The sequence below is a fragment of the Ranitomeya imitator genome, chromosome 2 (assembly GCF_032444005.1).
Source record: "Ranitomeya imitator isolate aRanImi1 chromosome 2, aRanImi1.pri, whole genome shotgun sequence".
In the NCBI taxonomy this organism is placed as follows: domain Eukaryota; kingdom Metazoa; phylum Chordata; class Amphibia; order Anura; family Dendrobatidae; genus Ranitomeya; species Ranitomeya imitator.
In genome coordinates, this window is record NC_091283.1 from 432,073,917 (window position 1) to 432,087,764 (window position 13,848).

A 13,848-nucleotide genomic window follows, 5' to 3' on the forward strand; every position below is an offset into this window, starting at 1 on the left:
ACGTACCGGAGACACTGACTCACGTAGACACATTGAAATCAATGTGTCTCTGCACATGTCAGCGTGTTTTCACGGACCGTGTGTCCGTGTGCAAAACACTGAGACATGTCAGTGTTCGTGGGAGCGCACGGATTGCATGAACCCATTAAAGTCAATGGGTCCGTGTAAAACACGTACCGCACACGGACGCTGTCCGTGTGTAGTTCGTGTGCCGTGCAGGAGACAGCGCTACAGTAAGTGCTGTCCCCCCCCCCCCCCACGTGGTGCTGAAGCCGCCATTCATATCTTTTCTCCAGAAGCGTTTGCTGGATAGAAGATATGAAAAATCCTTTTTTTTTTTCGTGTTTAAAATAAAGATCCCTGTCCCCACCCCCTCCCACCCGCTGTGCGCCCGCCCGCTGTTAATAAATTACTCACCCGGCTCCCTCGCAGCGTCCTGTCCTCGCCGCAGCTTCTCCTGTATGAGCGGTCACGTGGTGCCGCCGATTATAGTCATGAATATGAGGCTCCACCTCCGATATCTTCTGGAGAGAAGATATGAATGGCGGCTTCAGCACCAGATGCAGGGGACAGCGCTTATCTCTAGCGCTGTCTCCTGCATGCTCCGTGTGTTACCCAGTCGGCACACGTGTGCCACACGTGTGCCGCACGGATGGCCTACGTGATCTCACGGACACACGGACACGGATAATTCCGGTACCAATTTTTCCGGTACCGGAATTATCTGGACGTGTGAGACTGGCCTAACAGAAATCACAGTTCTAAACAGATACCAAGAGGAATGAGGGCCCTGCTCGCAAGCTTACAATCTATGAGGAAAAGGGGAGACACGAGAGGTGGATGGTAACAATTGCTTTCGTTGTTCGGACCAGCCATAGTGTAAGGATCAGGTGTTCATGTAAAGCTGCATGAACCGGTTATTGGCCTTAGTATGTAGCAGTACAGACACAGAGGGCTAATAACTGCATAAAGTGTATGAGAACATGATGCGAGGAACCTGATTATGGTTTAAGTTTTTTGAGTGGGCCACACAGGGATAGTTAGGTTAATGCATTGAGGCGGTAGGCCAGTCTGAACAAATGCATTTTAGCGCTTAAAACTGTGGGGATTGGGGATTAATTGTATTAACCTGGGTAGTGCATTCCAAAGAATCGGCGCAGCACGTGAAAAGTCTTGGAGACGGGAGTGGGAGGTTCTGATTATTGAGGATGTTAGCCTCAGGTCATTAGCAGAACGAAGGGCACGGGTAGGGTGGTAGACTGAGAGCAGAGAGGAGATGTAGGGTGGTGCTGAGCCATGGAGCGCTTTGTGGGTAAGGGTAATAGTTTTGTATTTGTGTCTATAAGAAGCGAATACAATTGCTATGAAGTCGCCCGGGACAGGAGCAGAGAAGCTGTAATCAGCTCCCTGTTGCTGCGGGAACTCCAGCAGATCGCTGGCCACTTCTGGCCTGTGCACTGAAGAAGACAGTGCATGCAGGGGACAACGGATGGCACGATGCAATGATGTCAGCTACCACTGTTGCACAGGAAAGAAGAGTGCGGAGAGCATGGATTAGGCCAGTGTAACCCTTTTTTAATTTTCTGATATTTTCCCAATGAATGGGTGACATTACATGAGCGGCTGGCTGTGGGGACATAAGAGTGGTTGGCTGTTAGGACATTAGAGGATCTGGCAGTGGGGACAAAAGAGGAGTTAACTGTGAGGTGACATAAGAGGGTCTGTCTTTGGATGACATAAAAGGGTCTGGCTGTGGAAGACATATGAGGGTAGGCTGTGGACACATAGGAGAGGCTTGCTGCGGGGCCATAAGAGCATCTAGCTGTGAGGAACATGCGAGGGGCAGACTGTGGTGACATAAGAGGCTCTGGCTGTGGGGAAGATATGAGGGGCTGGCTGTGGAGACATACAAGGGCTGTGGGATCATAAGACGAGCTGACTGTGAAGAATATAAGATGTGTAGGCGGTGGGGGACATACTAAGGCCTGGCTGTGGGGAACATATGAGGGGCTGACTGTGGGGGACATCATATTACATGGGAGACTGTGGGTACCATTGTACTGGGAGCTGTGGGGGACAATATTTCTGGGCTGTAGGGACATCATACTATATAGGATATGTGGGGGCATCAGTGTATAGGACCTGTGGGGGACATCATACTGTATAGCGGGCTATGGGGGACTCAATGTTTATTAGGAGGCTGATGTGGATATTACAGTGTATGGGCAGCTGTGGTGACTATCATACCATGTGGGGGACAGTGTGAAGAGGGGATACAGCTTGGAGAGAACAACGTGGTGGACAGTATAAGGATATAGGGTGAAAAGGGGGCACAGAACGGATATTGAGAGGGGGCAGTGTGACATGGAGGCACTGTAACGAGAGAGGTTAGCATGGCGGGGTGACAGTGTGGACATACTGTACCTCAGGATACAGGTACAATTGAACATCATCATTGAGCAATGAACCATTCCCTCTGTGTAGAGACCGGAGGACCTGAAAGGATCTAAAATTCTTATGATACTTTAGGCTACACGAGCAGCAGAGACAGCTCAGTTGCAGAGGAGCAAAGAGAAAGAACACAGGCAATTGGGATTCTTGAGTGGATGCTATTGTGGGCAATTCATAGGGTATGGATGACTGTGAGTGCACCATACTTACATGTCGGTTGGGGACTGTGGGGTCACCATACTGTGAGTGTAAGCTCCTTTGTGTGTGGATCACTGTGGGCATAATATTGTTTGGGGGACCACTATGGGCATCATGCTGTGCTTGAGAGCCACTGTGGGTGTCGTACGGTGTTTGGGAACCACTGTGGGTGTCATACTGTGTTTGGGGGGCTCTGTGGGTGTCATACTGTTTGGGGGTCGCTGTGGGCTTCATACTGTGTTTGGGGGCCATTGTATGCGTCATGCTGTGGGTGGGTGCTATACTGTGTTTGGGAGCCACTGTGTGTCATACTGTGTTTGGGGGTTGCTGTGGGTATAATTCTGTTTGGGGGCCACTTTGGGCATCATAGTGTTTGGGGGCCACTATGGGCATCATGCTGTGCTTAGGGGCCATTGTCGGCATCATGCTGTGTTTGGGGGCCATTGTGGGCATCATGCTGTGTTTGGGGGCCATTGTGGGCATCATGCTCTTTTTGGGGTCCACTGTGGGCTTTATGCTGTGGATGGGTGCCACTGTAGGCATCATACTGTGTTTGGGGGCCACTGTAGGCATCATACTGTTTGGGGGCCACTGTGGGCATTACACTGTATTTGGTGGACAGTCTGGGTTAAAAAAATCTAGTGTGATAGAGGTCTGAAGGGCAGTCTGGGTGCCATGAAATAACTTTAAACTGTGTGGGAACACTACTAATTGGAGCAATATTTCATTGTGTGTTCATATAAAGGAGTGGTTGACGCTAGGAAAATGGCTTGGTATAAAATAAAAATTGCTGTGGTGCGCTGGGCGCGTCGCAATCTGTGTCCCTGTGCCTTAACCTGCAAAGTAGAGAGATATGGAGTTGCAGTACGGCAATGTGCATGAGGCCTAATAGACATTCCCTCAATCCATCATGTAGACAGAGCAGCTAAAATGAATCTACATACTGTGGTCTGCATTTAGAGCACAGTTCCATGCAATGTGAAAAAAACGCACAGACATGCCAATACTGTGGCTTTTCAAATTGTTTAAAAATGATCTGCAGCACTTTCCCCCAATGTAAGCAAGATGTGCTGCCGAGGATACACAGACTGTATGGCAAGGAACGATTGTTCGTCTCTATACCCTGCACACACAGGTGATGTCACATGTGAATGGACGCTTAAGGAACGCCGATCTACATGCTATATTTTAGATGGGCAGATTATCTGGACCCTTATAGCCATCATTATTTTGGGGAGAACTGATCAGATCAGTGAAGGTTTCATTATGTCAGATGATAATACAATCAAGCATATCTGTATAACCAGTTTAACTACTGGTTCTCCAGCAAGTAGCGTCCCTGGCCACTGGAGCCGTTCTTGGGATAGTCAGGAACTCTGGGGCTCGCTGGTTGTAGAATTCGACATTTGCGATGTAAGTCTTGGTAGTAAAGCGCCACCTAATGGTCACAGTGAAACATATTCCGCAAATCTCCAGTAAAGTACAGATTTTTACATTTAAGTTCACATAAATGATAAGGAGACGTTTCTGCAGAAATGTGTTTTATTTTTTTAACGGGTCCCTTTTTCAGTTCTTAGCCGGACGTTCTATTTTATCCACAGAACAATAAATAAAAGGTCATGAAATACATTACAATTCTGTACATTAGGATACAAAGTCATCAGCGCCACAAAACTCAGCAATCAAGTGATCAGATTTACCCTACGGAAGGTGCACACGTACAGGGGACAGAAAATAAGAAGTCAGCAACGTTAACCGGATGTGACTGAACAATAAAATGAATTATTGCTCGGAACGCTCTTCCCTTTATAATGACAGGTAAACGTACGGTCCGCAGCCATGCCCGTATCATCTGTACATTATTACAGTGGTTTGATCAGATCTGCCCCAATTGTCACTTGCTGTCTTCTTATGAGCACTTGGAAATGGTGACATGCATATGTGATCGGTAATCCTGGAGACTGGAGCATTCTTGTTCATTTTGGGTTGACTGACATCATTTTAGCCCTGGGGCGGCACACAGCCTCTGGCATATGTCTGGCACCCGTATTTTTCTTCACATTATATTTCAAAACAGTCAAATCACCGTCGTACATGTAATTCAATGGACCGTGGCTGTCCTGCTACGTAAAGGCCGCGGGGTTCAGTTCTTGTTTTTTTCCAGGGCTATGGGAGTAGCAGAAATGTACAGACTTCAAAATAAATAAAAATATTAAGTTTGTTGTTAATTTACAGCTTGTTGCATATTTACTTTCTTAGAAACTTTGGAAAGTTTGGATGAATTAATCATGTTCTGTGTCATCAATCTCAAATGTCTGTATTAATTAACTACACTAAATGTCCTAATACTAATTATCATACATTAATCAGGAGTCGGAGTGCTCATAAATGGAGGAGTCAGAGGTCTCTTACCAACTGCACAGCCCTGTTAATTTTTGCCAATAAACTGCAATCTTTACTTGCGCATGTATACAGAGCTCAATCACTGGCTCAGCTCGATACTGTGTTGCTTCTGCATATCTCCAAAGTAGATGTACTATGTGCCAATAATAACGATCCCATCAACTCATTAGGGATCATAGTATCAGAATATGTTTATGTCCCTGGTCATATGATTGATCAAAACGGCTCGAGGACACATTGGAGCTGCACGGTGGAAGAAAATAAAATATGTTGTGGTCCCCGTGCCAATCAGATATCTGATTGTTTGCTGCCAGTTAAAGGGGTTAAAACAAGTTATTACCTATATGTGGGGTAGTTAATAACTTACTGATCGGCGAGGATCAGAGTGCTAGGTCAAGCAGCGATCAGCAAAATGGGGAATTTTTATCTCTGTTTCAAAATGTAGCATCAGGTAGGATGCCCGACCACCGCTCCATTCATTCTCTATAAGGTTGCTGGAAAAAAGGAGAGTGCAGCGCTTAGCAACCAACTAAAGAATGAATGGAGCTACGGTCGACCTAACGGGGATGAAAATGCCTGGCTTTGCCGATCAGTAGTTGGACCCCCACCGATCAACAAGTTATCTATGTAGAGGTGATAGCTTGTTTTTAACAACCACATTAAAAGCAGCGCCTAATCTTTCCATTATGGTTACTATAGTTTATTCAAACTCTGTACTTCATTAGTCACATAAATACACACAGAAATAAAGAAATAAGTACTGTGTTCAGGAGAATGTGTACAGGGACAGTACAGGGTTACATGCGCAGTATGGGGAAGGAGCTAGTGACATGCAGAAATGAAGCCACTCCACTGCAACGTTCACTACTGACGCCATCTAAAATATTGGCAAAGTATGAAATCATTTTGGCACTCGTTTTGAGAGAACGACAAAGGTAAGAGGCCATATCTATGCAGATAAACCTCTCATGTATAACCAGAATTACTGCAGAGGTGTCACGGGCTCTTACCCAGGCCACTTTCAGACAAGCTTAACCGGGTGCTCTTTGGAGCCAACATTATGCCAAGACTTCCCACAGTTTTTGAGAACTGTAGGTAATGTGCTACAGGCTTGTGTGCTGCTCCAACTCTAGTGTTCATGACCTGTAGGAGGTCCAGGCTTCTGTCTGTAACACAGGCTCAAAAAAAGACTTGTATTCCCACAATGTTACACCTTAGTACTACTGGTGCAATTTCATTGTTCCCATCTCGAGGCCTTTGTTTTGGACTGTTTCCACTTATACGCGATGCACCGTGCATTGTTAACTGTTAAAACTTGATAAAAATGGAAGTGAAATAAAAAAAAATATAGAACAAAAAAAACACAGCTGTATAAAATTTGTCTGAAAGTGGCCTTAAAAGCGTTCCCGCTTTTAAGGACAAAAATATAGAATTTTTTTTCCCCATAAATGCATATATTTTGGGCTAAAATTCATTTTTGCAATCAGGTTTCATGAAAAAAAATCTGCATCGTTTGCCTTTTATAATCTCGGTGTCATACTGTCTGCATAATGAGGTTCCATCACTGAGCTCGTTCTGGAGAATTTATAACTTTTCTGAGCTCCTCCACAGATCACATCAAAGTTGAATGCGCAGGGAAACAGAGAGCCTGGAAAAGCCAAATGTTGCAAAAAATGTTTTGCAAAAGATGATTTTTAGCGCCAAATACATTCATTTAAGTAAAAAAAAAATAATTGTGGAAACGCAAAGATTTCTGACCAATCAGATGATTGAAATCAGTCTGCATTGGCCATTTATACCCACAGATAGATTTTTAGAACCAATTCTTTACTTCCTCATCAATTATGATCTTCCTAATGGAAAACCTTCCTATTCCCTATAGTGATTGGATTTTTAAGCACGTCCGAATCAATTTCATTTTTTTTTGGATCAAATATCTGTACATGTAATAGCATCAGTAACTTATCCATCAGACATAGTTCATTATTATGATCTCACAGGCGAAATGGTATTTTATAACTATGCGTGCCGACATACACTACTACTTCATCAGGTGGTAGCCATGCCAGCTCTTAAAAGTGCCGTATTCTCCGTCTTCTTCAGGAGAGTTACACGTCTTTGCGTTACTCCTCTGGTAGGTAACATCACATACACAAATATATATTTTTCTGTTGTTACAGAGCCAGAACAGCAAAGTCAGATCTCAATGCTTCCACAGTCCAGACCCCTGACGTCAGTCCATGGTTGCCCATCACAGGTGGCCCAGTCCAGTAGAAGGCATTTCCTGCCATGCAGAGGAAAAGAAAAATCTGAATATTGGGATCTTCTGTCCGGATTACGGCTATTTTTTTTTTCTTTGCCCGGTAACATTTGGTTTCGGTACAATATATCCCTTAGTATTTCAGATGAGATAAACCCTGTATCATTTGCTCCCTCAGGGGAATGATCAGTAACCGATGATCATTGTCAGTAAACGTCCATATAAGCAGCATCGGTGGTCGAGCACATTCACGGGGGGGTCTAGGATGTCAGCTTGGAATAGCTGGGAGGAGAGAACTTCCGCCTCAGATATTTGAGGACGTAGAGGGGAAGACAGCTGACCAGCGTAATGACTGTCACTTTCCACAGGAAGGACACCGTGGTAATGAAGTAAACGTCTGAAAAAGATGACAAGAAACAGGTAGTAAGACGGGTGGAACAGCTACGAGCGACATGTGTATGCTCGTATAAAAGGCAATGTAGAAGTGGGTATCAGACTCCTCCCTCCCAACCATCCTTATTTTCTCCTCTAAAGGGAACCTAAAGGGACTAAAACATATTTTTCGAGCATGACGAAGACACTCAGTTAGCCCCCGAACACCCTATCCCAGCACATTCACTCAATAACTGTAAATTATTTCAGTCACAATTGGTTATATTATTTAACACAATTTTTACATTTTTTTTTCTGTGCAAGTAGCGGTGTAGCAACATGATGAACGAAAGTATCAACGCCTTAATCTATATTCACACATTGCATTTTTTTTGCTGCATTTTTTATGCAAATTAAAAGCTGCTTTTTACAGTACCAGCAAAAGCTGTAAAATTTCAGAAATCTCATGTGCCCAAGTTTTTTTTTTCTTTACTGAATTAGAAAATGGCAGCATGTCACTTCTTTAGCATTTTTGCAGCACTTTTCTACCCATAGAAAGCAATGAGTAAGTGCAAAAACACAGGAAAAAACACCGCAAAGCCTGCAGCATTTTTTTTTTTTTTTTTACTGCCAAGAGATCAGGTTTTGAAAAATACAGCAAACATTTGTGACATTTGGTGTTTGGTGGACTCTTTGATTTCTTCTTACCTATGAACTCGTGTAAGAAGACAAGGGAGGCGATGTAACAGGAGAGACTGAGGAGCTCGGCCACGATCATCAGCCAGTGCCAGGTCTGGATGGTCAGTGCCACCATCAGTAGTTCTGTGAGGATCAGAGCGGTGAAGGAAATGGCCACAATATGGACAAACTCCGACTCGAAGAGCAGCAATGCTCCATACATGATGATGCTCCCTGGAGAGAGGGTGATGAATACGAAATTAGCGACAAACTCTTGGATTCATATCTCTTATGCGTAAAGATGACATTTTACAAACAATGTTAAATGTTAAACCCAGCGCCTTTGGCACAGTTTCTTACAAGGTCATGCATGGCGGTTTACTTGTGGCCGAGGTGCGGCTGCATCCTGACATTGGAGAGGAAACTGATTACTTTTATTAATACCTGCACCTTTTTTTGCTCAACTGTGCAGCCATTAGCGAGAAGAAATCAATTAACAAGCATTTACCTATAATCTGACAGTCACACCTTGGCCAGCGGCAACCACTTTGTGCAACTTTACACTTAATAACCTTTTCAAAGCTTTAGGCTATGTGCACACGTTCCGGATATTTCGCTATAAAAACGTGATAAAACCGTGAAAAAAACGCTCACATTAAGAATCCTATTAAAAGAATGTAATCCCCATTTTGTATGCACATGCTGCGTTTTCTTTCCTGAGCGGAAACGCATTCCGGAAAAAAAAGCAACATGTTCATTAATTTGCGGAATCGCGGGGATTCTGCACACATAGGAATGCATTGATCCGCTTACTTCCTGCATGAGGCTATGCCCACCATGCGGGAAGTAAGCGGATCAAGTGTGGATGGTACCCAGGATGGAGGAGGGGAATTTCCATCTTGTAAAGTGAGGAGAACGTGGCTCTAAATCAGCCCTTTTATTCTCAGAATTGGTGAAGCCACCAAGATCAGACCAATGATGGCATAATCTAGTTATTGGCCACCACTTCGTGAGATGAAAATCCCCTTTAATGAACCAAGCAGCTCCTCTGGAAATTCACACCAGCCATAAATAAAAATAAAAGGAAATTGATGATTACTTAAGTCATCAGCAACCAATTTATTGAACACTTCAGGTAGCAACAGTGATCAACTGCAAAAGAGAAAATGTTGGATGTTGGACTTTATGTATGTTACTGGCCGTCTAATGTTACCTAGAGTGGCACTTTATACTTGAACTAACAAAATATTACGTACTACGTACCTTGATAAATGCTGATCAATACCCAGATGAGGAATGTCTTGTACGACAGTGGCCTTCCCTGGAATGCAGAAAGGGAATATTTAAGAATGTGTTGAAACTTTACCTGGCATTACTATTACTTTACTTGGTTTGGTGTATAATAATAATAAAATGAGCACTAACTAAACATATTACTTATCCTATAGTAATCCCCAAGTTACATTCTGTATTATACTCCAGAGCTGCACTCACTATTCTGCTGGTGCAGTCACTGTGTACATACATTACATTACTTATCCTGTACTGATCCTGAGTTACATCATGTATTATACTCCAGAGCTGCACTCACCATTCTGCTGGTGCAGTCACTGTGTACATACATTACATTACTTATCCTGTACTTATCCTGAGTTACATCCTGTATTATACTCCAGAGCTGCACTCACTATTCTGCTGGTGGAGTCATTGTGGACATACATTACATTACTTATCCTGTACTTATCTTGAGTTACATCCTGTATTATACTCCAGAGCTGCACTCACTATTCTGCTGGTGGAGTCATTGTGGACATACATTACATTATTTATCCTGTACTGATCCTGAGTGACATCCTGTATTATACTCCAGAGCTGCACTCACTATTCTGCTGGTGGAGTCACTGTGTACATACATTACATTACTTATCCTGTACTGATCCTGAGTTACATCCTGTATTATACCCCAGAGCTGCACTCACTATTCTACTGGTGGAGTCACTGTGTACATACATTACATTACTTATCCAGTACTGATCCTGAGTTACATCCTGTATTATACTCAAGAGCTGCACTCACTATTCTGCTGGTGAAGTCACTGTGTACATACATTACATTATTTATCCTGTACTGATCCTGAGTTACATCCTGTATTATACTCCAGAGCTGCACTCACTATTCTGCTGGTGGAGTCACTGTGTACATACATTACATTATTTATCCTGTACTGATCCTGAGTGACATCCTATACTCCAGAGCTGTACTCACTATTCTGCTGGTGGAGTCACTGTGTACATACATTACATTACTTATGCTGTACTGATCCTGAGTTGCATCCTGTATTATACCCCAGAGCTGCACTCACTATTCTGCTGGTGGAGTCACTGTGTACATACATTACATTACTTATCCAGTACTGATCCTGAGTGACAGACTTTATTATTATACAGAGCTGTAGTCCTCTGTTTTTAAATCTTCTAGTACAGTGTTTTTCAACCAGTATGCCGCGGCACATGGTCGGGTGTGCCGCGGGGAACGGGAGTCAGCTGTTCTCTGTGCCGACTGTCAAGCTGACAGCCGGCACAGAGAAGCTGCAGCGCGCCGGCTCCCGGAGATCAATTGTACTCGCAGACATCTACCAGCTGCGAGTACAATTGAGGCTCTGACCGCTGGGTCAGAGCGACGCCAGCAGCGTGATCAAGTCATGTGATCACGCTGCTGGCGTCACTATCCGGCGCGCAGGAGACAGAAGAGACTTGGTGGTAAGTGCTCCTGTGCTGTGGAGCTGAAGACACCGAAGATTCAGCGTGGGGCGGGTTTATGGGGAGTATGTGGGGGGATTTATTAAGTGTGTGGGGGGATTTAATAAGTGTGTGGGGGGATTTATTAAGTGTGTGGGGGGATTTATTAAGTGTGGGGGGATTTATTCAGTGTGTGTGGGGGATTTATTCAGTGTGTGGGGGGGATTTATTCAGTGTGGGGGGGATTTATTCAGTGTGTGGGGGGATTTATTCAGTGTGTGTGGGGGATTTATTCAGTGTGTGGGGGGGATTTATTCAGTGTGTGGGGGGGGATTTATTCAGTGTGTGGGGGGGGATTTATTCAGTGTGTGGGGGGATTTATTCAGTGTGTGGGGGGATTTATTCAGTGTGTGGGGGGATTTATTCAGTGTGTGGGGGGGATTTATTCAGTGTGTGGGGGGATTTATTCAGTGTGTGGGGGGGATTTATTCTGTGGGGGGGGATTTATTCAGTGTGTACGTGGGGGAGGGGGCTGGAATTTATTTAGCATGTGTGGGGCAGGGTGCATTTATTCTGTGGAAGGGGATGGATTTATTCTATCGGAAGGGCAGTGGATATATTCTGTGGGGGTGAGTGGGGAGATGGGGGTGGACACAGTAGCGAGGGGAAAAATGTGTGCTGACAGTACTGGGAGCAACGGTGATGGGATGTGTGAGGACAGTATGGGGAGTCGGGGGAATGTGTGAGGAGGAAATATGGAGAGAGCAAAGGGGTATGTTAGCAGGGGGGGGATGTACAGGAGGAGGCTATTAGAAATGTGTGCAGACAGTATGGGGGGATGAAAGTGTGAGTGGACACATAATAGATACTGAGTAGTGTGAGGGTAACAGCCAGGAGGAGACAGTATGCCAAGTAGGAGGAGTGTAATGAAGGGGCACAGTAGAGAGACTGGGCTCTCTATGAGGGACACCGTATGAGAAGGCAGTGTGAAGTATGGAAAAGAGAGAGAGGGTAGTGTGGATGGCATGTACCATAAGAGGGACAGTGAGGGTCATATTATGTGCTGGGAATAAAGTGAGGGGCAATTATTTACTCAGGGGCTCAGCCTAGGGCAGATATTGTTATTCCGGAGCATTATAATAACACTGCTATCTTTAAGGGTGTTGTGTCGGGATGTGCTGCAGAAGACAGGAGAAGATGGAAGTCTGCAGAAACGAGCTCTGCCGGTGGATGAGAAGAGTCATCATGGCATCTGGACAAGGTGAAGATGAAAAGAAAGAGGCGACTCCACAAACAACGTCATCTATCAGGTACCTGGATGTAAATGTGTTTTTTTTGTGATACTAATTCTCATTTTTGTTTGTTAGGAACATTAAAGGGGATGTCCAAGGTTGTGATGAGTCTGCAGTCATACTATGTGACTGCAGACTTCTGAATTCTCACAGTGCGCACTGCTATCATAATTCTCTGATGTTGGTGATTTACATACATGCGGTCACGTGCTGACTAGACATGTGTGGCCTCATTCAATGAAAATGAATTGACTGAGGCCGGACACGTCTAGTTAGAATGTGGCCAGAAGTATCCAAATCACATACTTGTGCTGTCATGACCGTCCACTCTGGCCACCGGCAAGGGAGAATCCTGAAAGTGTGCAGTGCTTGCGCTGTGAGAATTCAGAAGCCTGCAGTCACATAGAATGACTGCAGACTTTCATCTCAAACCTGGACGCACCATTTTGTGCCATTTTGGTTGGTGGTGTGCCTCGGGATTTTTTAAGTATAAAAAGTGTGCCGCGGCTCAAAAAAGGTTGAAAATCACTGTTCTAGTACTTCCAGCCATGTTAGTGCCTGCACAGACCTTGATCACCTGACTTGCATCTTTGAAAGATTCCTTACACCAGGCTCTGTACAGTCATATCATATCTGAAATATTAACTTCTCCTATTCATCTATTTGTGTAAAGGTCTGCTAGGTGACCTCCTGATGAAGCGACACATGAGTGAAACACATAGTATGTCTGGACCCGTCCCACATGGCTTTATAGTAATCCTAAATTGATGCTTATTTTCTTCCTTACATATCCATTTAGGCTTCTGGCCCATAATTTGGGGATATGCTATGGGTGATACATAGTTTCATTCTTTTTTTTACTGTTACAGTTATATGAAAAAGTTTGGGCACCCCTATTGATCTTAAGCTTAATGTTCTATAAAAATTGTTTTTTTATGCAACAGCTATTTCAGTTTCATTTATCTAATAACTGTTGGACACAGTAATGTATCAGCCTTAAATTGAGGTTTATTGTACAATCTGCATTCAAACAAAATTTTGACAGGTGCATAAGTATGGGCACCCCACCAGAAAAGTGACAATAATATTTAGTAGATTCTCCTTTTGCAAAAATAACAGCCTCTAGTCGCTTCCTGTAGCTTTTAATGAGTTCTTGGATCCTGGATGAAGGTATTTTTGACCATTCCTCTTTACAAAACATTTCCAGTTCAGTTAAGTTTGATGGTTGCCGAGCATGGACAGCCCTCTTCAAATGATCCCACAGATGTTCAATGATATTCAGGTCTGGGGACTGGGATAGCCATTCCAGAATAGTGTAATTGTTCCTCAGCATGAATGCCTGAGTAGATTTGGAGCGGTGTTTTGGATCATTGTCTTGCTGAAAGATCCATCCCCTGCGTAACTTCAACTTTGTCACTGATTCATGAACATTATTGTCAAGAATCTGCTGCTTTAA

The 13,848-nt window shown here is 44.1% G+C and overlaps 1 protein-coding gene across 1 annotated transcript in view; it reads right to left on the bottom strand.

The window, feature by feature from the left end:
• Nucleotides 1-4,173: 4,173 nt before the first annotated feature.
• Nucleotides 4,174-13,848, bottom strand: part of ATP9A (ATPase phospholipid transporting 9A (putative)) — a 151,521-nt gene continuing 141,846 nt past the window's right edge. The window contains exons 26-28 of the mRNA XM_069750893.1: nucleotides 9,626-9,683; nucleotides 8,393-8,596; nucleotides 4,174-7,709 (exon numbers count right to left, since the gene is read on the bottom strand). Coding sequence (XP_069606994.1) covers nucleotides 7,573-7,709; nucleotides 8,393-8,596; nucleotides 9,626-9,683 — 399 coding nt within the window. The 3' untranslated portion in view covers nucleotides 4,174-7,572. The remainder of the gene's footprint in view (nucleotides 7,710-8,392; nucleotides 8,597-9,625; nucleotides 9,684-13,848) is intronic.